This window comes from Felis catus, chromosome X (genome assembly GCF_018350175.1).
Source record: "Felis catus isolate Fca126 chromosome X, F.catus_Fca126_mat1.0, whole genome shotgun sequence".
Taxonomy (NCBI): Eukaryota; Metazoa; Chordata; class Mammalia; order Carnivora; family Felidae; genus Felis; species Felis catus.
Window position 1 is genome coordinate 228,537 of NC_058386.1, and position 26,054 is coordinate 254,590.

A 26,054-nucleotide genomic window follows, 5' to 3' on the forward strand; every position below is an offset into this window, starting at 1 on the left:
GTGCCCATCTCAGGACACATCGTTTCCTCTACGAAACGCGAATTAAAGTGGCACAAGGTTACTGGGGGGCTCCCGGGGGGCTCAGCAGCAGGTGGAGCAACCGACTCTTGCTTCCGGCTCAGGTCACGGCCTCAGGGTCATGGGATCGAGGCCTGTGTCGGCCTCAGGGTCATGGGATCGAGGCCTGTGTCGGCCTCAGAGCTCAGCTCTCTCTCCCTCGGCCCCTCTGCCCACTGACGCTCTCCTCTTTCCGAGATAAAAAAAATACTTTAAACAAAATAGGGCGGCAGGAGGTTACTGGGACGCACGCCCCCCGGAGGGGCCGGAGGAGCTCTCAGCCAGTCACTGGGCAAGCTGGGCCCTCAGCTGCTGTCCTCACTGTGCCCTGTCCTTTGCACGTGGCAGCCACGCCCACCAGCTCCACAGGATGGGCAGCACCTGGGCTTTGTCTCCTGGGCTTTGTCGCTGGGAGAGGACGTAGGTAAACAAACAGCCCGTTCACGTTAAGCTCTGGCTTCCCTTCAAAAGAGCTTCCTCAGACGCAGTTAGTGTTCTGAGCGGCAGAGACGTGCTGGTTGGGATCGCGGGTGACGGACGCGCGGAGCCCTTCCTGCTCAGGACCCCGCTTTGCCCACGTAGAGCTGGGAAGACGTGCCCAGTGCCCCTCTCACGTAACACGTCGGCCAAACACACGGAGCCATCTGTGCCTAGCGAGCGTCCCTGGGCGGGTCATGCACGTGCTCTCCGTGCGCATCGGGGCTGCCGTGTGTCGTTTCCACGGTCCGCGCTCCTCCCGCCCCTCCCTCCCAGCTGCGGAACCCAAGCCGCTGGGCTGCAAAGGGCTTGCGCTGGGCTGCAAAGGGCTTGCGGTCAGCCGTGTGTCTGTGCCCGTGGGAAGGGTTTCTCCGCGGTGAGAATCTGTGCCTCAGAGCCCCGAGCACCAGCCCTCCGTGCCCTGCCCGCCCGCGGCCGGACATCGGGTCTCTCTCTGTAACCGCGGCCTGACGCGATGCGCTGAAGGGGACTATGGGAAGGGGCCTTACCATCGGGACCCAGTAAAAAGATGGGTCCTCTCGGGTAACTCGTTCTCGAAATTCAATGGATACGGTCCATAAAATTCCAAATACGCGAAGACGCGTTTAAAGCCAACTTCAAATCCCACACAAGATCGTCACTACTTTCTGAAAATTCTTGGGGAAAAAAGCATTCCGTCCGCTCTCCCTCAAAACCACTCCCTGCGCCCGTCACGGAAACCGCGAACCAGAGGAGGAAACTATTTCCACCAGGCCTCCGCGAGCGGTTCCCGCCGACCTCTGTGACTCCGGCGTGTGGACCTGCAAGACCCTCCGTGACCCCTCCTGCTCCGGACTCCCTGCAGGTCCACACACCTGCCAGCGGCTCCCAGCATCCCGACCCGAGGGTCTTGGGCACACCCCGCCCCCACGGCACGCACACGTTTCAGACGCCCGCGCAGCCAGCGGTGGAGGCAAGCGCACGTCCCAGCCCAGAGGGCTGCGTCCCGGCCAACCCCTCAGGCGCACAGCCACCGGTCCCGGCTCATCCGCAGGCCCTCCGCTGTCAGCCCACTCAGGCCGCAGGGCAAGACGCTCATCGGGTCACCCATCTGAACTTCCTTCCTGCAACGCCCTCCCTTCGCCCCTTCCCACTAAATCCAGTGATTTCCCCGAGTCCCAGGACTCCCAGGACTCGGTTCCTGCAATTTCTCCCAGTGGAGACAACCAAGCTCTCCCTGCTTCGAGCACCCGAGAAACTTAATCCCTGCTTGTCTGTGCCTCGTTGGTTGCCCTACAGAAATACGTCCTGTTCACCCAAGTGGCCCTCCTCGGGCAGGGCTGGCCTGCCAATACCTCCAGCCCCAAGAGCATTCACACAAGGTCACACGGTCACAAAATATAAGAATTCACTTCTGAGTGGTGTTGGGCTTTATGACCGCAATGTACCGAAACACAAAGCGGGCAGTTCACGTAGTACCAGCTCACATTCCCGGATGCTGCGAATGCCACTCTGAGGACCTCAGCGATCCCAGGGAATACGAATGCCATGTTGGGGACCTTAGGTATCCCGGTGACTATGAATGCCACGCCGGGGACCTCAGCAATCCCGGGGACTACGAATGCCACGTCGGGGACCTTAGGTATCCCGGTGACTACGAATACCACGTCGGGGACCTCAGCAATCCCGGGGACTATGAATGCCACGTCAGGGAACTCAGCAACCCCGGGGACTACGAATACCACGTTGGGGACCTCGGCAATCCCGGGGACTCCGAATGCCACATTGGGGACCTCAGCAAACCCAGGGACTACAAATGCCACGTCGGGGACCTAAGCAATCCCGGGGACTACGAATGCCACGCCGGGGACTACGAATGCCATACTGGGGACCTCAGGTATCTCGGTGACTATGAATGCCATGTTGGGGACCTCAGCAATCCTGGGGACTACAAATGCCACGTTGAGGACCCCAGCAATCCCGGGGACTATGAATGCCACGTCAGGGACCTCAGCAATCCCGGGGACTATGAATGCCACGCCGGGGACTACGAATGCCATACTGGGGACCTCAGGTACCTCGGTGACTACGAATGCCACGTTGGGGACCTCAGCAATCCCGGGGACTACGAATGCCATGCTGGGGACCTCAGGTACCTCGGTGACTATGAATGCCACGTTGGGGACCTCAGCAATCCCGGGGACTACGAATGCCACGTCGGAGACCTCAGCAGTCCCAGAGACTATGAATGCCACGTCGGGGACCTCAGCAAACCCGGGGAGTACGAATGCCATACTGGGGACCTCAGGTACCTCAGTGACTACGAATGCCATGTTGGGACCTCAGCAATCCCAGGGACTACGAATGCCATGCTGGGGACCTCAGCAATACCGGGGACTATGAATGCCACGTTGGGGACCTCAGCAAACCCGGGGACTACAAATGCCATGTTGGGGACGGATAAGACTGTCCCCACTAGAGTAAGCTTTCTGAGCTCTGGCCCTTGTCACACATCCCACTGCTTCAGAAAATGAGCGATTCGGGCAAAATGCTCTAGAGCCTTGAGGCCGTGCAGTTCAGGGGGGCAGGGAACTGGGCCAGAGCTCAAGGGATGGTCGGGGGGGGGGTGCCTACAGGCGTAGAGATAAGCCCCGTGGTCTCTAGCTCTGCCTTGGGGACTGCTTCCCGTGTCCTTGGAGACGGACTTTCTGGGAAGCGTCCTAGATCCCTTAGAACAGCTCAGAAAGCCAGCAGTAATTTAGGGCCAGGCGGGTCTCTGCAGGGCCGTACAGCTCGCCATGTCGGTTCGTGCTTGGGAAACCAGTGACTCAGCGGTACTCTGATAGCTTGGCGTCGTGGACAGGACGCTAGGTGCAACGGAAACGTTTAGAACGTCACCAACAAGTTCCCCTGGAATGTTCTGAACACTGCAGGCTTTAGGACTACCGTAGGTACATTGTGCGCACCCAACCACACCTTTTTGTGTCACACCTGGGGACGTTTTATTACTCTACGCGGACGCAGTATTAAATGCTAGGAATCAACAGTCTTGTACACCTCTGACCGACTCTAACTATTGCAGACGATTTAAGGGCAGAAGTAGACAAGTGAGGGATGAAACCTCTAAGATTCTTACTGAAGTGGGGGATAAACTGCCGAGAAGCAGATGCCTAAAACCAAAAGTTGAAGAAATTGGACACAAACTTCAAAATTCCGACCAACCTGGGACTCGGGCAATGATAAAATTTTTCAGCTGTGGGGCTTCCTTCAGGGGGAAAAAAAACCAGCCTAAATACGAAAGTTTTCACGGGGGACGTTCTCCCACCGGCCTCCTCCACCACCACCGAGCCACACGTGGACATGCGACCCAAGTTACCTTCGCAGCTGTTAGCAGAAGCAAGAGTCACTTACTACTCTGGTCCCTGCGGATCTACGAGGAGGCCCTCGAACGTGTGGCCCACTCCTGGGGCTAGTGGCGGCTCCCAGCGGGAGCGCGGCGGACGCGGGGGCCGGGCTGGGCGCCCCCAGGCTATCGAACACACCGGGCTTGCAGGCAGGGGCGGCCGCTGCCAACAGGGGCCCGGGATGCCCCGCGTCCCCGGCGCCCATCTCGGTCCTCCCGGGCGTCTTGATCCTTTGCAAGCAGTCCTGCAGCATCGTCTGCGTGCTGGACTCGCTGAGCCAGCACAGGAACAGCTCGTCCACCTTCATTTTCAGGACGGGCTGCAGGACTTTGCCGGGCGGCATCTCCGAGGCTCGGACGCTCCTTCCCCAGGAGCCCCCTCCACCGTGTGCACCCCCGCCTGACGCCAGGAACCGGGGTCTGGCCTGAATGCACCTCGGCGGGGCAGATGAAGGCCGCCGGTGGGGGGTTGCGGGCCTAGGGTCCGGGTCCGGGCAGGTGGGGGTAGCAGGCCGGAAGCCCAGGGAGGCGGGGTTCGCAGGCCTGAAGCCCAGGGAGGCAGGGTTCGCAGCGGAGCCCGGGGTCCGGGGAGGCGGGGTTCGCAGGCCCGGAGCCCGGGTTCAAGGGGAGGCGGGGTTCGCAACTGAGCCCGGGTTCCCGGGGAGGTGGGGTTCGCAGGCCCCGAGCCCGGTTCCCGGGGAGGCGGGGTTCGCAACTGAGCCCGGTTCCCGGGGAGGCGGGGTTCGCAGGCCCGGAGCCCGGGGTCCGGAGACGCGGGTGAGGGCAGTGCCGGGGTTCCGGCCTGAGGGCGCCGCCGGCGCCTCGGGGGCTGCGCGGACCCCGAGGCCCAGCGGAGGCGGACCGGCAGGACCGCGGAGAGGCCCGCGCAGCTCAGGGCAGCTTCAAAACGGGCGCGCCGGCCGCGCTCCCAAAGAAGGTCGCCTACGTCGTGCGTCACCGCGACGCGTGGCGTCATCACGGCGGCCCCGGGCGCCGCAGGTCGGCGTGCACGGGACCAGCTGGGGCCTCGCCGGGGGGCTCTGCGGGGATGTAGGGGCTTTGCGAGGATGGGGACGCAAGAGCGGCGGCCGCCGGACATGACCACGTTCTGCTTTTAGGCTTTTTTCCGGGTGCGGCACACGCCCGCGAGACCGGAGGGCCGCGGAAGTGGGAGCATGCGCCGCGCGTGCGTGCTGGCCGTGGTGGCGGGGGGGGGGGGGGGGGGCGGGGTGAGGTGGCGATGTAGCCTGCCGGTTCGGCCATGCGCAGTACGTGCCAGCCGGGAGCGAGCCGGCATGGCGTCTGCCGGGCCGACCACGGGCGGTCATGCGCAGTGGGTGCCCACCGGGGGCGCGCGCGGGCATGCGCAGTGCGTGCCCGCCGAGCACAAGAACGCGACTGCGCGCTGTGGCTGTCGAGAGCGAGCTCGAGGCTGGGGCTGCAGATTTCATAAGTAGGCAACCCCGTTTACGTTAATTTTGTTTCTCACACGGTAAGGAAGGTTTGGAGACGTAGATCTCTTAAAAATTGGCTGCTTAGCGTGAGAACGTACTGCTTTTGTAATTGCAAAAATAATAAATCTCTTTTGCCGGAGGTGAAATTAGGTCCTGAAATGGCCTTTTGCTCCCCCCCCCCCCCCCCCCGTAGCCTATTTCCGTTTGTGCTTTTAACAGACTCGTTCAGTCACGCACGTTGCACTACATGCACCTCCTTCCTTTTGTGTCTCAAAGTTGCTTTCTTCTTCCTAACGTATTTTGCAAAAAAAAAAAAAAATTCACTGGGGTCTGCCCCCTCTTTTAGGGGTACTTTGAAGGTTTTACGAGCTGGATTCTGCTTCTCAGCAGTATAAGTATATATAGCTAGACTCACTAACCCTCTGGTTTTATTTTGTGTGTGTGATGATTTCAAACCCAGTCTGTGTTTCGTACCTGCAGATAAAAATCGGGGTATGCTCTCTTCGGGAGGGCGCCATAACGCAGGAATTCTGTGAAGTTGTTTCTGTTAATTGGGAAGCAAAATGCTTGTGTGCCATACTGTCATTTCTGGAGAGAAGTAAATATTAATACAGATGGCCCTTTGGGTTTATCACATACAGACATCTTGTCCGGGAACAAATGCGCCTTTCACCCCGGGTCTGCGAAGGAGCTGCCACTCACTGCCCCGTGCATCGCTGTGGTTTTGGCGGGGAAAGGGCTTTTTTGAGCGCCTGCACAAGGTGGCTTTATACGCCCGGGGCCCGGGGCGCAGTGGTGGGGCCCAAGGCAGTGCCTGTGCGGTTGCCAGCCGGACAGAAATAAGGTCCGGGACAGAAACAGAATGCACCCTCAGTATGTACTGGCCCCCGCAAAGATCCTGGCCTGGGAGGACAAACGTGCTGTGGGGCCCCGAGACCACCCCCCCCCTGGGGCCAGGGTTGTGCACGGTCGCCCCTAAACAGGAGCAAAGTCTGCTGATTACAGGAAGGATGCCCCCCCCCCCATCCTGCCTGACTTCCAGGGAGTGTCAAGAGGCTCCCAGGAGAGATGGGTGGGGGTGGGGAGCGTGCCAGTGGAGAGGTAGATTCCAGAAGATTCTGCATTCTGGGGGTGGGGGACAAGGAACAGCTGGGTCACCTTCCCTGGGGTATTATCCAGGGGGAGGTTGGAGAGGAGGGTGCTGGCATGGTTCGCAGGCACCTTCGTTCATCCACCTGAGTGCAGTTCCCTCTGTGGACAACCCACCTGGCCCCTCGGAGCAGCTGGTCTGCACGTCCTCAGCCTCGGACAGGCAGACTCTCCTGCCTCCCATCACTGCGTAACATGACTAACAAAATAACAACGTGCGTGCCTGCAGAGCCGAGCAGGCCGATGGCGCACTTGGACTTGGGAAGGAAAGACGCCCCAAAGACAGCGCCCGCGAGGTTGCATCTCCCAGGTCCCCGGCTGACCCTAAGCTGCAAAGACGCCCGCTTTGTGCAGCTGCACAGGGCGATCGAGTCTAGTTCTGCCAAGTGTGTTCCTCCAAAACGAGTTGCTTTTTCTTCTCTTGAACAAGCTTCGTTTCTATCCTTAAAACGAACCCCAGGATAGCCGTCAATGTGCATGTGTTTGATTTCGAGTGACTTCCTGTCAAAAGCTAACGAGGAGCCATTTGAACTTGTGTCAGAGCGTCTTCGGATTGGCCCGTCTGCATCCTATTTATGAATTCTGCTTCTCTCTTCCTCATTTTTTTTTGCTGCACTTTGCTCCTCACGGATTTCCTTTCCAACATTTGGTTTTTGTCTCTTGCTCAATGAGACGTCCTTTCGTACAGTTTGGAAGGGTAGGGGTCTGGTCTTTTCCTGTGTCGAGCCTTGAACACTCAGCAATGGTGGGGAGAGCTGACGGGCACCTTCCATGATGTTGCATTGTCGTCGCTGGATCGTTTCCTTCTTGGGAGCCAGCCCGTCTCCCCTGCACCCCCTTCCTTGTGGGACTCAGACAGCCCAGGACCCAGCATCACTGCCTCTCCCTTGATTCAAAGCAGGGTGGTTCTCCCATGATAGGTTTCCAGAGGCAGAACCATGGATGAAGTGGCCTTGGGAAGTTTTTGCAGCAAAGGCTGTTTAGGGTCATTGTGTTTTGTTCTACGGTGTCACTGCCCCCAGGACAAAAAGCAGAGAGAACATCCATTAACACTTTCCAACCTAAGCAATGAGATTTTAGGTAAAATGCCCTATGGACCTGGTAATTGAAAAGTAATTTTAGTTTGTTAGCTGCTATTTTATTTTATTTTTTTATTTTTTTTTTTAACGTTTATTTTTGAGACAGAGAGAGACAGAGCATGAACGGGGGAGGGTCAGAGGGAGAGGGAGACACAGAATCGGAAGCAGGCTCCAGGCTCTGAGCCATCAGCCCAGAGCCCGACGCGGGGCTCAAACTCACGCGAGATCACGCGAGATCTCGCGAGATCATGACCTGAGCCGAAGTCGGAGGCTCAATCCACTGAGCCACCCAGGCGCCCCTAAGATTTTGTTTTAATGTGTATTTGTTTTTGAGGGAAACAGAGACCAAGCACGAGCAGGGGAGGGGCAGAGAGAGAGGGAGAGGGAGACACAGAATCGGAAGCAGGCTCCAGACTCTGAGCCATCAGCCCAGAGCCTGACGCGGGGCTCGAACTCACAGACCGTGAGATCATGACCTGAGCCGAAGTCGGACGCTTAACCGACTGAGCCACCCAGGCACCCCTGTTAGCTCCTATTTTAATAAGCTTCCAAAGAAGGGGCCGCCGCCGGGCTGGCTCAGCCAGAGGAACAAGCAACTTTTGATCTCGGGGTTGTGAGTTCCAGCCCCACGTGCGTGGAGAGATTGCTTAAAGATAAAAATCTTTAAAAAGATTTCAGAGACAAATAAAAATGTTGAGCAAAACAACAAAAATGAAACGAATTTATGGCAGCTCTAAACAAACTAAAGAGAATGGAAAAATCATAAATGCTTAAAAAAGGACTGGAGGTTGTTCAGATTTGCCCTTTCATCCACAGGAAAGAGTTTTACAGAGGTTATGCACGTGTGCGTTTTGTTTTTTTTTTTCCAGACCTCCGTCTATTTTCCTGATTCAAGAGCCCAGTTTTATTTTTTATTTATGTTTAGTTTTTTTAATGTTTATTTTTGAGAGAGAGAGAGGGAGAGAGTGCAAGCAGGGGAGGGGCAGAGAGAGAGAGAGGGAAACACAGACTCCGAAGCAGGCTCCAGGCACCGAGTCCGATGTGGGGCTGGAACTCATGTATGTGAGATCGTGACCTGAGCCAGTCGGACGCTCAACCGACTGAGCCACCCAGGCACCCAAGTTATTTCTGTTTCAATTTACTTACAGTGTATTTATTTTGCTGGAACGCAGCATGATTAAACTGCCTCCTACTGGGTTTCTGAGAGTATGGTACAAGCCTGAGGACACAGATAAAATTATGTTCATGATCTCAAAGGTTTCCTAGTCTAATGGGGTGGGAGCGGCAATGTATATAATTAGGCAACTCAGTGCACAATTACATGGTAGAATGTGCAGGTGTGAGGAGAGAAAGAGACAAATATGGGGAAAGGATCAGAATGTCTGCATTTGAGGGGCGCCTGGGTGGCGCAGTCGGTTAAGCGTCCGACTTCAGCCAGGTCACGATCTCGCGGTCTGTGAGTTCGAGCCCCGCATCAGGCTCTGGGCTGATGGCTCGGAGCCTGGAGCCTGCTTCGGATTCTGTGTCTCCCTCTCCCTCTCTCTCTGCCCCTCCCCTGCTCGTGCTTGGTCTCTGTTTCCCTCAAAAACAAATACACATTAAAACAAAATCTTAGGGGCGCCTGGGTGGCTCAGTGGGTTGAGCCTCCGACTTCGGCTCAGGTCATGATCTCGCGAGATCTCGCGTGATCTCGCGTGAGTTCGAGCCCCGCGTCGGGCTCTGGGCTGATGGCTCAGAGCCTGGAGCCTGTTTCCGATTCTGTGTCTCCCTCTCTCTGCCCCTCCCCTGTTCATGCTCTCTCTCTCTCTGTCCCAAAAATAAATAAAAGTTGAAAAAAAAAAAAAAAAGAATGTCTGCATTTGATAAATTACAACCCGAAAGACACCAACCAGTTCAGACTAGAATGGGCTGCTTTGCAATCAGAATTGTAGAGACAACACGGAGAACTTTGAAACTGCAGGGATGAGGGGCACCTGGGTGGCTCAGTCGCTTAAACGTCCGACTTTGGCTCGGGTCGTGATCTCATGGTCTGTGAGTTCAGGGCCTGCACTGGGCTCTGTGCTGTCAGCACAGAGCCTGCTTGGGCTTCTGTCTTCCTCACTGTCTGCTCTCACCCAGATGCGTGCACGCTCTCAAAAGAAACAAACACTTAAAGTCTGGCAGGTGAGTCTGGGCACGGAGTGCACGATTCATTTTATGTGAAATGTCCAGAATACACAAATCCATGCAAACAGAAAGATTAATGGCCCTCAGCTGCTGGGGACGGCGCTGGGCATTGATGCCTAAGGGGACAGGGTGTCCTTTTGGAGGGGCTGAGAATGTTCTGGAACCAGACGGAGCTGGGGGTTGCACAACTTTGGGACAGTGTTAAATGCTCCTGAGATGTACAGTTTGAAGTAGTTATCTTTACATTATGTGAGTTTCCCCTCAATTTTTAAATTTTTTTAAATGTGTTTTTATTTTTAGAGACAGAGAGTGCATGTGGGGGGGAATCAGAGAGCGAGACACAGAATCCGAAGCAGGCTCCAGGCTCCGAGCTGTCAGCACAGAGCGCAATGCAGGGCTTGAACCAGCCTTATTTAAAGGATGAAGCGACCAGGCATTTGCAGATGTTGGCCGGTGGGGCCGTCACCTGAAAATCAGGTTAACGTGCTCACAAGCCGAGTGTGGGCCTGAAAAGCGAAACTTTTGTTCTTATGTAAGTGACTGTTCCCCCCACCCTGGGTGTGCGTGTTCAGTGGCAACCCCAAAAGTTATGTCCACGTCTCAACTTTCAAACCTGGGAAGGGGACCCTCATTCGAAATAGGTCTTTACAGATGTGATAAAGTGAAGGACCTGACATAAGACCATCCTCTATCACAGTGGTCCTGTATCCAATGACAATGTCCTTAGGAGAGACAGGAGAGACAGACACAGAGGAGAAGCCACGTGAAGGCAGAGGCAGAGACAGGAGGAACCCAGCCACGAGCCCAGGGACGCCTAGAGCCCCAGAAGCTGGAAGAGGCAGGAAGGACCCTCTGGAGCCTCAGGAGGGAGCACAGCCCTGTCTGGATCTCAGTGGTCCTGCCCTGGCTGGATCTCAGCGGTCCTGCCCTGCCTGGATCTCAGGGGTCCTGCCCCTCCTGGATCTCAGTGGCCCTGCCCCTCCTGGATCTCAGTGGTCCTGCCCCCCTGGATCTCAGTGGTCCTGCCCCTCCTGGATCTCAGTGGTCCTGCCCTGCCTGGATCTCAGTGGTCCTGCCCCTCCTGGATCTCAGTGGTCCTGTCCCTCCTGGATCTCAGTGGTCCTGCCCTGCCTGGATTTCAGTGGTCCTGCCCTGGCTGCATCTCAGTGGTCCTGCCCCTGTGGATCTCAGTGGTCCTGCCCCCCTGGATCTCAGTGGTCCTGCCCTACCAGGATCAGGATCCCTGCCCTGCCTGGATGTCAGACTTCTAGTCTCCAGAGCTGGGAGAGCATGAATTCCTGTGGTTTTATGCACCCAGGTTATGGGACTTTGTTATGGATGCCCCAGGAACTAACACCCTGGGTCCTTGTTAAAACGGGAAGACTCTAGTGAAAGAAAACCAGGCATCTGTGCTTTGATCCGGCTGGTACGAGTGGCCCTCGAGGAGGCTCGAGCTACTCTGTCTAATGAGCACACTTGGCCCACTTTGTGTAGTTTAAACATCGGGGGAAAGTCCAAGGAGATCAGTCCTTCTCCCAAAGAATGCCCGGGGATGCCTGCTACTGGGTCTCATAAGAGAGCATGAGGTTTTTGTTTGTTTTTTGTTGGTTTGTTTTGTTTCTGTTTTTGTTTTAAGAGGTATCGGTCGGTCTTTGCTCTGTACGTGTCGTGGAAACCTATTTCCGCGCTCCGGAGAGTGAATCTCTGGGTTGGGGCAGGAGTGGAGGAAAAGGCCGGCTGTGTCCTCTCCTTGAGGTCGAATGGCTACGACGCTCAGTGCAGCACAAAGAGCACAGGACGGACACGTGGGCACCGTCTCTGTGCCCGGGGTCCACGAGGGACGTGTGAGCCCCCTCAGGGCTCCGCCTTCTGGCCTCCAAGCACGAAACTTCCTGGAGGTGCTTTGCCTCGTTTTTAATTCATCGAGACTGCTTCCTGATCCGTCAGAGGAAGGCCACAGACCTTGACAAATACCTCTTTGTCCCGTGCTCAGCACTCGTTTGGAGAAATAAAAGTTACATCGAAAAATGCCCCCTTTTCCGTTTTCATCTCTGATGGAATCCTCTGCTGACCCCCTGGTTCCCCACGGCTCCGTTTCAGGGTTTGATGATACGGAAAAGAATTTTGTATTTGGATAATAAAATTTCCTTACTCGCCTTCCGCAACCTTCAACTCAATTTCCTGTCCCCGGAGACACTGTATATTACAGAATAGAATCCAATTCCTTATTCGTAGGGAAAAAGTTCCAATTTAATCTGAATATTCAGTGCTTTGCACTGGTCAGGGTGATGGATGGCGTATGGAAATGCTTCTGGTTCAGGTAATCAAACGGCGGAATGCACTCCGGTATTGAAAGAAATAATGAAGTCTATTCAATATTCTATAAAGTGCAGAAATGCACATTACGCCGTGGAGACCCTGCGTCCCGTTATTACCTTACCAGCACCAGCTCCGTCGCCAAAATACATAAATAAATAAACAAATAAAGGGTGGCCCCCAGTGGAGAATTAAAGTGCACATTACACCGTGGAGACCCTGATAAGCACCTGCGGAAGGGGGGGGGGAGATTAGCCCTTTGGGGGTGACGGAGAATTACGGGCACCCTGTTACACATACATCCCGCGGCAGGTTGGAAGATGATGCCACGCGGGTGGCCCAGAAATCGGGGGTGTGGGCAGGATTGGGGTGCTTGAGCAGAACGTGGTGTCTGGGTCAAGAATCAGTAGCTGAAAATGACAAGACTGGGGCCCGGCTGCGGGCAGAGCCGGGCGCTTGCGGCCGGGATCGTGTCCGTCCTCCGGGAGATGCTGGGGACAGACGCAGACCGCGGCGTTTTCCGCCGTGCTGCTCCCGTGACTCAGCCGACTTGGGCGTTGTTAGCGATAATAATCACCAGCACCCGGCTCCTAGTGAGACATGCCCCCCACTGCGATCTCCGAGTGGGGGCTTTGGCTTACGCCGGAACGCGGGGTGCTGAGCTGCTTTGTTCGCGCTCCGCAGACAGCTGACACGTCAGAGGGAAAACACGCGTGCAGACCAGCTCCGCGGCGGGGAAGCCTGGCTTTCTGGGGGTGTTTCCAGAAGGAAGACTTTGCCTATCAAAGTCCCACCCGGACACGTGGATCTGGACATCCAGGGTCCCACGTACAAGCAGGGGCTGACTCCAGTCTCATACGCGCTGGACGGCAGGGCGGACCATTGGACCCCCAGACCCGGGCGGGAGGGCAGAGCTGACCTAGGTGCCAGAGAGACCTCCGTGACGTCACCGCCCCTGGTCTGCTCACAGACGCGACTTCACAGTGGCCTGGACGCGGACCCCGCTCTCCAGTGACCCTTGTGACCCGGGGCTGCGTGCACTTTTTCTTTGTGTCACCACCTTGCCGGCCCCTCCTCACCTGGACACAGGTGGGAACCCAGGTGTTCCAGCAGCCCCGCCCGGCTGGCCACACTTGTCTCCTGGGCTCGACAGAGGTGCAGTGACGCAGGGATCAGGGCTGTGGGGGCTTTGTTGAGACCCCAGCTCCCACCAGCCTCGGTCCTGGGGCTCCGGGTCGCCTCCGACAGGCCAGCCGACACGGGCTGGGTCTGTCCCTTCCATGGCTCCCTGAGCTACTCACGTGCCTTGGGCACATCTCTTCCTGGGCCTCTCAGAACACCGCGTGACCGCCTACAACGCTTCCATTTTCGAACTTTTATTTAAAATATTTTGTTTAGGGGCGCCTGGGTGGTGCAGTCGGTTAAGCGTCCGACTTCAGCCAGGTCACGATCTCGCGGTCCGTGAGTTGGAGCCCCGCGTCAGGCTCTGGGCTGATGGCTCAGAGCCTGGAGCCTGTTTCTGATTCTGTGTCTCCCTCTCTCTCTGCCCCTTCCCCGTTCATGCTCTGTCTCTCTCTGTCCCAAAAATAAATAAACGTTGAAAAAAAAAGTAAAAAAAAATAAAATAAAATAAAATATTTTGTTTAGGTAAAACTCACATAACATAAAACTAGCTATTTTATTTTATTATTTGTGTATATATTTTGAGAGAGCAAGACACTGTGCATGCACATGAGCAGGGGAGGGGCACAAAGACAGGGAGAGAATCCCTAGCAGGCTCCACACTGTCGGCCCAGAGCCCAGTGTGGGGCTCGAACCCGTGAACCATGACATCATAACCTGAGCCCAGAGCAAGAGTCAGACGCTTAACCGACTGAGCCACCCAGGCACCCCCAAATTAACGATTTTCAAGTGACCAGTCCAGTGGCATTAATCACATTCACATACGGTGTGGATGCCACCCCTCTCTGGTTCCAAAACACTTCCATTCCCCAAAAAGGAGACCCCGTCCCCTTGCCAGTCACTGTCCTTCCCCTGCCCCAGCCCCTGGTGACCAGGAATCTGCTTCCTGTCCGTGACCTGGCCTGCTTGTGGACATTTCGTAGGAACAGAATCACATGCTCTGTCTCTGCTTCTCTCCCTGAGTGTTGTGGTTTCCGGGTCTACGTGGCCAAGTAATCGTCCCACACGAGGGTGGACCACACTTGATCTGTTCCTCTGTCTACACACGCTCGGGCTGTTTCTGCTTCGTGCCTGCTCTCACTCATGCAGCTGGGAGACGTGTCACCCCGCTGTGTCCCTGTCTTCCTGCTGGTGACAAGGGCTCTGCCTCACCCTCTCTGGGCCTCAGTGTCCTTCTTGGTGACACCCTCAAGGCCCTCACCTTGCAGATTCCGATGAGCATTTGGCGACCTGACAAGAGAAAAGCCCGCAGAACCATTCTGCAATCTCAGAATAGCATTCTATTTGGAAATCGGGTCTTTGCAGACGTGAGTGAAGGAACTCTAGGTGAGTTCACCTGGATGACGGTGACCCTAAATCCAATGACAGGTGTCTTTACAAAAGACAAAAGAGGGGAGACACAGACACAGAGGAGAAGCCACACACAGACAGAGGCAGAGATGAGAGGGACGTGGCCAAAAGCCCAGGGATGCCTGGAGCCCCAAAAGCTGGAAGAGGTAGGAAGGACCCTTCCCTGGAGCCTCTGGAGGGAGCACAGCCCTGCCGTTCCTGGATCTCAGCGACCCTGCCCTGCTTGGATCTCAGTGGTCTGGCCCTGTCTGGATCTCAGCGGCCCTGCTCTTCTGGATCTCAGTGGTCCTGCCCTGCCTGGATCTCAGCAGCCCTGTCCCACCTGGGTCTCAGCAGCCCTTCCCTGACTGGGTCTCAGTGGTCCTGCGCCTCCTGGATCTCAAGGGTCCTGCCCTGCCTGGGTCTCAGCAGCCCTGTCCCACCTGGGTCTCAGCAGCCCTTCCCTGCCTGGATCTCAGCGGCCCTGCCCCTCCTGGATCTCAAGGGTCCTGCCCTGCCTGGATCTCAGCAGCCCTGTCCCACCTGGGTCTCAGCAGCCCTTCCCTGACTGGGTCTCAGTGGTCCTGCGCCTCCTGGATCTCAAGGGTCCTGCCCTGCCTGGGTCTCAGCAGCCCTGTCCCACCTGGGTCTCAGCAGCCCTTCCCTGCCTGGATCTCAGCGGCCCTGCCCCTCCTGGATCTCAAGGGTCCTGCCCTGCCTGGGTCTCAGCAGCCCTGTCCCACCTGGGTCTCAGCAGCCCTTCCCTGCCTGGATCTCAGCGGCCCTGCCCCTCCTGGATCTCAAGGGTCCTGCCCTGCCTGGGTCTCAGCAGCCCTGTCCCACCTGGGTCCCAGACTCTGCCCTCCAGAGCTGGAAGAAGATGGCTTCCTGTGGTTGTAAATTCCCAGTGTGGAGTCATTTGTTGTGACCATCCCCAGAGGCTCACACAGTACCCGTGTTCACTGTGGCCACAGAACCTACATACCTACAACAAGCCCTCAGTCACTCACCATCAACACCCCGTCCGGCCCCCTTAGAAGATGAGCTGTCTCATCTCTGGAACTCCTGGGGGTCATGCGGTACAGCCTTTAAGTAATGGGGGAGGGGGAATCTTTTATTTGATTCCATTGCACGGAGCCAGAAAAACATCATTGCGGAGCTTGAGCAGAATTGCCCTCCTTGAGGTTGGTGGGGTCACCTGTGTTGGTGGAAGAGATACAGGGAAGGCACCTAACGGGGGGTGGCTAGGTCCCCTCCACCCTGCAGGCTGCCGGTCTTTATTTTAATGTAATGAACGGATTGCATGGCTTTTGCACGCTGCCTTAGATGTCTTCAGAAGCGAATTGTTGCTGCGCTCGGATAGCTCAGGGACCTTCACAAGATGCGGTTCCAAATCCTCCCTCCGTGAAACTCTTGTGGAAATAGCCCCCCACAGCGAGCGCTACTCTCCAGCACTGAAAGACCCGTAATGGTGAAAAAATTGAAAGCAGTCGAGACGATCGAGAACGGAATGAGTTCAGTGAGTTTTGATAGGTTTACTCTGGACAGTCTGCAGGGTTGCACACGAAGACAATGGCTACAAGCAAGCACAGAGACCGCAGGATATGTGCTCGTTACAGAGGCAAAGGGGATGGTTACGTAGCAAAGCAGGATGTGCGCTCTGTCAAAATAGCCTCTGAGAAACCAGGAGGTAATCCTCAAAGTGAGAATCATTTCCGTTAGCGTGGTCGAGAGAGGTAGTAAGTGATTTAAAAAATGTTCTCTCCGTCTCCCAAATTTCCCATAGTGAACCCGCACGGGCTAAAAATTAATCTGCATGAAAATTGTTTTGGAAAAGCGTAGGCTATAAATAACTTTGGGAAAGAAAAGGGCAGAAGGCAATCTCACTGTCCTCAGCAATGTACGGCATTGGGAGACAGCTCACAAATTTGTCTTTAAGGAAGAAAAGATTGTTTTCTGGATAATTCTTTAGTCTAATGAAAGCCGCAGAGGCAGGACTCTTGCTAGGGCATACATCTGCCCCTGAAAAATGAGGCAGAAACTCTTAGGATCTGGGATGTGATACTGTCTTCTGTGTCCGTCAGCATAAAGGCAGCCGGTCGGTGCTTGCTGTGGTAAACGCGGTTTTTTTTCCTGCTGAAGACCTACATTTGACCCCGAGCATTTTTCTTAACGACATGGGGCTGTATTTCAGATAGCCAAAGTGAGTGATTTGGATCATTTCTTTTTCTTTTTCCTCTTTCTTTTCTTTCTTTCTTTCTTTCTTTCTTTCTTTCTTTCTTTCTTTCTTTCTTTCTTTCTTTGAGGGTTATAAAATACATACGGACTGATTGGAGAGAACTTGAAAAATATGGGCCCAGGATAAAGAGAACAAAGATCTCCAGTCACGATCTCATCTTCCACCCCCCACCCCCCCGGAAAAGACAGTGACTGTAGGTCTTTCTGTTTCCAGACGTGAATAATCTTGATTAAGGACTGGTTACTGCACACAGCGTAAGGGCAGAAACGGGCTTGCTGTTCTTGGGGAGGGGTGGCGACACAGAGGGGGTGTCTCTGATGCTGTGAAGGACTGTTCCAGAGGATCTCGCTGGCTCCTCTCAGCTGCGCAGTCTGGAGACACAAAACACTGGGAATTAGCCCCGAAAACGTGGGGAAGGGTCCCAGGCATAGAATGCATCCAGGGGGCAGGTCCTGAGGCAGGAATGAGCTCCCTGTGTCTGGGCAGAACCAAGGCTTTTGGCTGGAGCCCACGGGCCGAGATAACATGCCGGTGTGTGAGCTGTGCCGGCTGGTAGGGCCTTGTCATAATGGGGATAGGGAGCCCCTGGGAGTCGTGTCACACACAGGGGACGCCGTGCAGTTTGTACTTGGTCTGCTGGTTTCTCAAGGGTTAAACATAGACTTGGCCTTTGACCCAGAAATTCTGCTGCTTAGGTACAACAGGACTGAAATGTGATATAAATGCTTGTCTGCGGTGGGGTCATGTGGCTGTGTGTGTGTGTGTGTGTGTGTGTGTGCATGTGTGCGTGTGAGAATCTCTAAATGTCCTACCTACTCAGGAAGGAATTATGGCGAGGTAAACACGTGTAATGGGCCAAATGGGGGCTACCCAAGAGAAATGTGCATATCCTAACTTCCAGAACATGGAATGGGAGGGAGACAGCTAGGAGCCCAGGGATCCTTGGAGCCCCAGAAGCTGGAAGAGGCAGGAAGGACCCTCCCTGGAGCTTCTGGAGGGAGCACAGCCTTGTCCCACCTGGTGTCAGGGGTCATGCTCCGCCTGGATCTCAGCAGCCCTGCCCTGCCTGGATCTCAGTGGTCCTGCCCTGCCTGGATCTCAGTGGCCCTGCCCTGCTTGGATCTCAGCGGCCCTGCCCCGCCTGGATCTCAGCAGCCCTGCCCCACCTGGATCTCAGCACCCCTGCCCCTCCTGGATCTCAGACTTCTGGTCTCCAGAGCTGGGGGAGGATGAGTTCATGCTGTTCTAGGACCCCAGTGTGTGGTCATTTGTCATGTGGCCAGGGGGCACTCACACACTGGGGATCCCTGGGAAGAGAACACAGCATGGAGGCCTGACTCTGTGTCCAAGCAGAAGTCCAGGATGATGGTCTTAAACAGCATTGTGGGGGCGACTTGGGACAAACTGACGAGCCTGGGCTGCCCCCCCCCAACATCACAGTGCCATCCCATGGCTCGGGAGGACGCCCCAACTTTGCCGGCCCCAGCCATGTGCTGTGTCCTCCTAAGCAGCCCGTGTGGAAAGAATGCCCTTGCAGAGGACGGCTGAATTAAGTCGTGTTCTGGCAGCACGTAAGTCAGGTTATTTTAAGGGCTCCTGGTCATGCCCCAGAGGTTATGTACCAGCAGATTTCAGGAAATCACAGCCACGCATGGCATTAAAGCCGCATTACTGTCTGGCTCCAGAATCCAAAGTATGTAATTAACTCCTAATCCTCAGTGTCGAACGCCACCAGGCACTTCCATGGCAGAAACACACGCTCTGTGAGCCTTTCTGGGAGCCGTGGGGGCACAGAGCTCCTCTGGGTCCAAGCAGACACAGTGCTGGGTGCATCCTGTCTACCCTGTGCTCACATCACAGATGGGACAAGATGGTGTGGGGAACCGGGGGCCTGCTTCAGCCCCTGACATGCTCTCCCGGTGACACGATGGGCGACCTCTCAGAGTTGGTGACGTTTCTGAGGTTCACGTACAGCAAACGGCTTCCCTGGGAGCCACAGAACGTTCCCACGACCGTCAGTGATGCGGGTGGTTCAAGACCCATCTTGCCTGCACAGCTCGTGAACTTTCTGTCGAATTGCCTCTTGCTAACGGCCAGGACTGTGGCAGAGTCAGAACCGGGTTACACGAAAGAAGTGTGTTGTTAACTTCAGTCTCCTTTCTGACCGACTTGAAACCCAAACCTGATCACATTGTCCAAGACGGTGCGAGATCTTTCCCTGGAAATGCACAAAGGCAATTGGCCCTTGAGTCTTTGAAAAGTAGCACACACGATGAGTCTGATTTTCCTTCCAGACACGGGGTGAAAACGAGGTGTAGGTAGATGATAGATGGAAGGAAAGAGAAAGAGAGAAAGAAAGAAAGAGAGAAAGAAAGAAAGAGAGAAAGAAAGAGGAAGAAAGAAAGAAAGAGAGAAAGAAAGAGGAAGAAAGAAAGAAAGAAAGAGAGAAAGAAAGAGAGAGAGAAAGAAAGAAAGAGAGAGAGAAAGAAAGAAAGAGAGAGAGAAAGAGAAAGAAAGAAAGAAAGAAAGAGAAAGAAAGAAAGAAAGAAAGAAAGAGAGAAAGAAAGAAAGAGAAAGAAAGAGAGAGAGAGAGAGAGAAAGAAAGAAAGAAAGAAAGAAAGAAAGGAAGGAAGGAAGAAGATAAATAGTATATAGATGGATGGATGGGTAGATAGACGATAGACATAAGGAGTGGATAGATCGATAGATAGATACGATGGATGGATGGATGCATGGATGGATGGATACAGACGATAGGTAGATAGATATGAGGGATGGATGATAGATACATGATACACAGATGAATAGATGGACAGATGGATGCATAGATGGACAGACAATAGACGGATAGAAAATGGATGGAGGGAGGGATGGATGAATGAATAGATTAGATAGATGATAGATAAAACGGATAGATAATAAATGGAAAGATTGAAAGTACAAGTATTTCCTTTACAGTCCATATAAACATACCACTGGTTCGTAAATCACATATGTGCACACAGAAAGACCCAGGGGAACATCTGAGGCTGTGAGTGAAAGTTTTCACTGGAGTCCAGATGAGCAAAGAGTTTCCAGTACACATACACGTATCCACAAAAATTATGTGCGTTAGAACTATATATCTAATATTCCGCAACATTATATCATATGCATATAGAATTGAAAATATAATCATATCATATACTTATGTAATACATGAGTATGTAATACGTTACAGAAATATATCATACGTGTATATATGTTGTATAACAGAACAGTTACAGATAATATGTGTATGCATATCCCGTAACAATATAACATAGTACACTCTATTATATATAATTTGGTATCTCTCTTTGCATTACTTTCATAACCCCATGAACTATCAAGATGGCTTTGAACTTTTGCACATGGATTTTGTCCCCACACCTGCCCCATGCCTCGAATTCCTCCCAGCTTTCTGCTGAGCCTCTCCAGGTGGCTGTCGGGTAGGGTCTGTGGACAGGTGCTGTCCTTCCCCCTGGGGGTGCAGAGGCGGCTGGCCTGATGGAGACTTTGCGAGCCTGGTGGGGGAGGGGTTTGGGGACAGAGCCTGCCTCTATGGCTTTGCCCTCCAACCTGTGGATTTTAGGTGCTGGCTGTGCGGCTTCTCTTGCTGTGGCCGGAGGAGCTCACTCTGTAGGGGGATCCTGTGATGGTGGCCGGGCACCCTCAGGACACAAGGACTCTCTGCAGAGGCCACATGTGTGTGTGTGGGGGGGTGTCCCCCAGAAATGACTCCAGGCCACTGGGCGGCACAAGGGTCCCCTGCCCGTGGGACTGTGCAGCCAACTGCTTTCTGAGGAGTGATACATTTTCACCGAACGCTGAATCACTTCTGTCAGAAGCAGAGACGTCCCCCTGTTCACGCATTCCACAGGTTGTGCCCATGGCGCGTGATAACCCCACTCCCACAGGCTGCAAGGGCACCGGGGAACCTGCCTGCGCGTCCGACCTCAGGAACAGGCACATCTGAGGATAATTATGGTGCCGTGTGACCCATGTGACAATGGGGGCATAGAGTGGATGGCAGTGGGACTCAGGGCTCCGTGTCTGCGGGGACCGCAGGTGTGTAAATGCAAGATTGCAACACAGCTAGGTGCACAAGGCCCGGGTCACCGTCGTTGGGGCTCCCAGGAGGGATCCCTCGGCGGGTGCTGAGTGCCGGGAGCACCATCGAGCTGCATTTCTAGCTCTCGAAGCAGAGACTGTGGTCAAGACGCACATAATCATAGTGACAGACAGCAGACAGAAGACTTTTTGTTTTGTTGTTTGTTTTAATTTTTTAATGTTTATTCATTTTTGAGACAGAGACACAGAGCACAAGCAGGGGAGGGGCAGAGAGAGAGGGAGACACGGAATCCGAAGCAGGCTCCAGGCTCCGAGCTGTCAGCACAGAGCCTGATGCAGGGGTTGAACTCATGAACCGCGAGATCATGACGTGAGCCGAAGTTGGATGCTGAAATGACTGAGCCCCCCAGGCGCCCCTAAAAAAATTTCTTTTTTTTTTGCCCGTAAAATTTTTTTAATGTTTATTTATTTTTGAGAGAGAGAGAGAGAGAGAGAGAGAGAGAGAGAGAATGAGCAGGCGACAGGCAGACAGAGGGAGACACACAATCCGAAGCAGGCTCCAGGTTCTGAGCTGTCAGCACAGAGTCCGACATGGGGCTTGAACCCCTGAACTGTGAGATCATGACCTGAGCCGGAGTCAGATGCTGAAATGACTGAGCACCCCCCCCCCACGGTGCCCCTTGTTTGTTTTAAGATGAAAACATCGCTGTGAGTCCTCGGGACGAACAGGTCAACGCAAAGGCATGGACGGCAGATGGGCTCCCGCGTCTGGTCGGGTGGAGGCTGTAGGACGGTGTCTCTCCTCGTGTGTTCCGTCCCAGCAGCCGTGCCCACAGAGGCTGGACTAGATGCTCCCAAGCCCGCGTCTCCCGGATGCCTTGCACATCCCAGCGGGACAGGTTATTTCTGGCCACAGCACAAGTGGGCTGGATGTCGACACTCTAAAAAGATCCCACGCAGAGCGGGCGGCCGGCGTCGGGGGCGCATACCTCCGCGAGGCACTTGACAGCGGGCGACCCGAGCGGCTCTATTTCTGGCAAACAGGTGGAGGAAGAGGAAGGATGAGGCCCCGTGGCCGTGCTGGTGTGGGCGGCGACACAGAGGGATTCCTACATGGGCTAACATCTCTGCGGTTTGGGCACTGTGCACCCGGCTCGTGAGAGAGCGCGTGAAACCTGTGATGTCGGGGTCTGAGGCCACAGCCCCAGCACGACCCGGGCTGGCTTTCTGCAGGGGCCGCTCTTGTCCTCAAGGGGAACAGTAGGTGTCCCCCTCCCATCCTGGCCGTCTTCCTGCTGTGTCTGAAGGTGCCTCCTTCCCTCACTTTTCCTGGTATGCCAACTCACTCGCGAGCGGGGGCCCTCTTGGCGGTCAATAAATCCTCTAGTCCCTGACGCATCGTTCAGAGTTAAGGCCCTCTTACTTCCCCTTGGGCACGGTCATGTCCCCACATTCCTTCTTTTTTTAAGTTTATTTATTTTGAGGGAAAGACAGCATGTGTAGGGGAGGGGCAGAGAGAGAAGGAGAGAGAGAATCCCAGGCAGGTTCCGCACTGTCAGCGCAGAGCCCGACATGGGGCTCGAACCCACGAGCCCCGTGACTGAACCGAAATCAAGAGTCAGAGTCTTAACCTGCTGGGCCACCCAGGCATCCCTCCCCAGATGCTTTCCTCAGAGTTACTAACACAGGGCTGCTTCTGATCACCAACCATCCCCAAAAGATCCTCCCTCCTTGGCTTTGGCACCTCACCCCTGCCCTGCCTGTGGTCCTTTCGGAACTCAAGAGACTCACGGGGACTCACGTTCTCACGTAGACCCCAAGGAAAGCCAGGGAGATGTACCTTCGAGGAGCTCCCAGTTCGGGGGAAACTGGTGAACAGCAGGATGATATGCTTGGGGACTGCCAGCAATGTGGGGGAGGTGGCGGTTCCAGCAAGGGAGGAGGAGGTGGGGTGAGGGGGTAGGAGCCCATTCTACACAGAAGAGACAGCCCATGCAAAGGGATGGACACAGGGACTGAGAGATGTGTGCCGTTCACATCCGTTACGGGCTGAGCTGTTTCCAAAAACTCACGTGTTGGAGTCCTAATGCCCAGGACCTCAGCATGTGACCGAATTTGGACATGCAGTCCTTTTAGAGGTAATCAAGTCCAAACGAGGGCATGCAGGTGGGGCCTGATAGGTCTGGTGTCCTTGTAAGAAGGGGACATTTGGCCATGCACGTGCACGTGGGGGGAAGACATGTGAAGACAGAGGCGGAGATGGGGCCGGGGATGCGTCCATGCACCAAGGGACGCCAAGAATCACTGGCTGCTCCAGACATTGGGAGAGGAACGGCTGCACCCTCAGAGCCCCTAAGAGGAGCCAACCCTGGTCTGCCTGGATCTCAGGTGTCTGGTCTCCAGAAGGGAGGTGATGGATTCCTGCTGCTTTAAGACCTGCTTTCATGCATTCAGCTGTAACGCACCTCATCATATGCCTGGAAACATTTGTGGTTTTCCTGAGGGCTACTTTTGCTGGGTATGGAATTTGAGGCTGGGTTAGCGATACATTCTTTCAGCTGTCACACGTCTCGTCATATGCCTGGAAACATTTGCGGTGTTCCTGAGAGCTACTTTTGCTGGGTATGGAATTCGAGGCTGACAGTTTTCTTCGCACCACTGCCTTCTTTTCTGCACTGTTTCTGACAGGAAGTCTGCCTTCAGGGCTGTCTTGGTCTTAGGTATATGCCGTGTCTTTCGCCACTTCTGGCTCCTTTCAAGATTTTCTCTTCATTCTGGTTTGGAGCAGTTTGATTACAACATACCCTGATGTCCTTTTCCTCAGAGCTTGTGTGCTTAGAGTTTGTTAGAATTCCTAGTTTTGGGATTTACAGTTTTCACCAAATCTGGGAAGTTTTCGGCCACTATTTTTTCAAACTTTTTTTCTGTCTCCGTCTTCCATGACTCCGTCTCTCTCTCAGCCTGCTCTCTTCATTTACACAATTTTCATACTTCCTGCATTTCATTTGAGATAGTTTTTATTCCTATATCTTCATATTGCTACATCTTCACGTTCACTAATCTCTGATTTTTTATCTGCTGTTAATCCCATTCGGTGTGTTTCATCTCACACGTTGTTATTACATCCGTAGAAGTTTGATTTGGTTACTTTTTATGTTCTATGTGTATGTTTCTAGGTTCTGACTCTAGATTTAATGTGCCCTTTGGAGCACCACCCTAGCCTGTACTGACGGAGGGGACCTGGTTTTCGTCACTGCTGGGATGCCAGCCCCTAGAGAGTGCCTGGGACACGGTAGGTTTTTACTCAACACATCAATAAATGCATCAATGAGGTGGTCTGTTCTGGAGACAGTGCTAACTGATGAGCTGACATGGGGTTTCTCCTCGATGTAGCAGAGCCCTCCCCCCACCCCCATCTCGGAACTCCCGCAGAGACCAGCACGCTCTGAAGCCATACGTGCAGGTGCCCTGATTACCTGCTGTAGTCACCAGAATTCTGGAACATTCTGAAGCTGGCTGCTAGAACAGAGGGCCCTGCCCTCTTGGGGGTGAGTGAGGGGTGAGCCACGTGCCCACAGTTCCAGAGCCCGTGTCTTCCTGGTTGGAAAAATAACACCCCCTGAGTCTTGCTGCTCAGCAGTGCTATCTTTCTGCACCCCATTTTAGGAATAAAATATCTGTGGAGAGACGTGTGTGCGAGTGTGTGACTGTGTGTGTATATGTGTGTGATGGTGTCTCTGGTTATATACATTTGTGTCGGCGCGTGATTGTGTGTGTGTGTGTGATCATGGATATTTGTGTGTGACCATGTGTGTGACTTTGTGACCGCGCACGTGTGTGTGTGCTCATGTGTATATGTGATTATGGATATTTGTGTGAGTGTGTGTTTATGTGTCTTATTGTGGTGTGTGTGTGTGTGCGCGTGTGTGTCTGCAGCTAGCGGGGAGGGGCGCTGCTGACCAGGTGACCCCAGGGAGCAAATTCACTGCCTTCCCGACTTCCCTCCCCCCATGCTCAGGAGAGGGCCCTCTGAGGCCAGGCAGGGACAGGCCGTGTGGTTTTCTGTAGCTGGCGGGCATGTCATTTGACCGGATGATGCGTTCCTGTAGGCGGGGCTCCTCCAAGTGGGGGTGAATGGAGTAGAGCCGAGGGCTGAGGCTGGGTGCTGTGACCTGCGAGTGGGCAGATAGATGCTCTCCCTCTTCTCCCTCCCAAGCTCCCACTCGCCTTGTCCTGCCACAGCATGGCGGGCAGAGAATCGGCTGTGGAAGCAGGGTGCAGGCACATGGGAGCCACTTCTGCTATAACGTCTGGTGCTCTGTGCGTACCCGTGTGCTCCTAATGTTGCCACCATTCTTGTGCGGACAGACGCCTTTGGCCAGGAACAAATAGGAGACGAGCGTCCCCAGTTGGGGCATTAGGGCTGCCCTCAAGGCTGCAGCTCCGACCTTGAGTCCGGTTATTAAAACTCTTTGTTATCGTGCTGTGCGTTGGAAGCAGGAATCATCCTAAATCACAGAGGTGAGATTTTACCGCAGAAACGACACGTTTTGGGTAATGCAGGATGCCGACTTCCGGCACCCATATCTCCGCGTCCTTTCTCCCGCCTCCCTCACAGACAGAGAGTCCACCATGGTGGGGTCAAGTCCTCTCCGAGACGAACGTGAATCGTCCCAGCCCCGCGCGTCTGCGTTCGAGGAAGGTGAAAACGCAGCAGGTTGGTGCGGAATGCTGAGTGTTCTCGGAAGAAAAACGACCCCAGATTCAGCACAGCTGTTTCCATAGGGCTCAGAGCCACGCGGACGCATTTAATAAATAGAAGAATTTTTTAATCAAGTCAGGAGACAGGATGTATAAACTTTATTATTGATTACACGTTTGTGAAAGCCTTCTCAATAAAGCAGCCTTGCTCCGCTCTGTCAGGTTTCCATTAGGCAGTTTAATCTGGGCAACGCTTACTTTATATTGTTCTTTCTGTTTTATTACCTCGTATTACACTACATCTTTGTAGCGGCGAATTGAATAGCATAATTGTTTTTTTTTTTTTTCTTCCTGGGACAAAAATGTGCTTTTTGTTCCAGGAGGTAATAATTTTAGACGAAACTTAACCATTTTAATGGGGAAAAGTCATA

The 26,054-nt window shown here is 54.2% G+C and overlaps 1 protein-coding gene and 1 long non-coding RNA gene across 3 annotated transcripts in view; one reads left to right on the forward strand and one right to left on the reverse strand.

Moving 5' to 3' along the window:
- The window catches only part of PPP2R3B (protein phosphatase 2 regulatory subunit B''beta), a 62,071-nt gene extending 57,226 nt beyond the window's left edge, over positions 1-4,845 (reverse strand). For both annotated transcript variants that reach the window (XM_045051192.1, XM_023249514.2), the window contains exon 1: positions 3,925-4,845. In XM_045051192.1, the coding sequence (XP_044907127.1) occupies positions 3,925-4,260 (336 nt within the window). In that variant the 5' untranslated portion in view covers positions 4,261-4,845. The remainder of the gene's footprint in view (positions 1-3,924) is intronic.
- A 313-nt stretch (positions 4,846-5,158) lies between these two features.
- On the forward strand, positions 5,159-25,845 carry LOC123383446. Its single transcript, XR_006593172.1, has 3 exons — positions 5,159-5,408; positions 24,099-24,214; positions 25,541-25,845. It is a non-coding gene; the product is annotated as an uncharacterized LOC123383446 (long non-coding RNA).
- Positions 25,846-26,054: the final 209 nt, after the last annotated feature.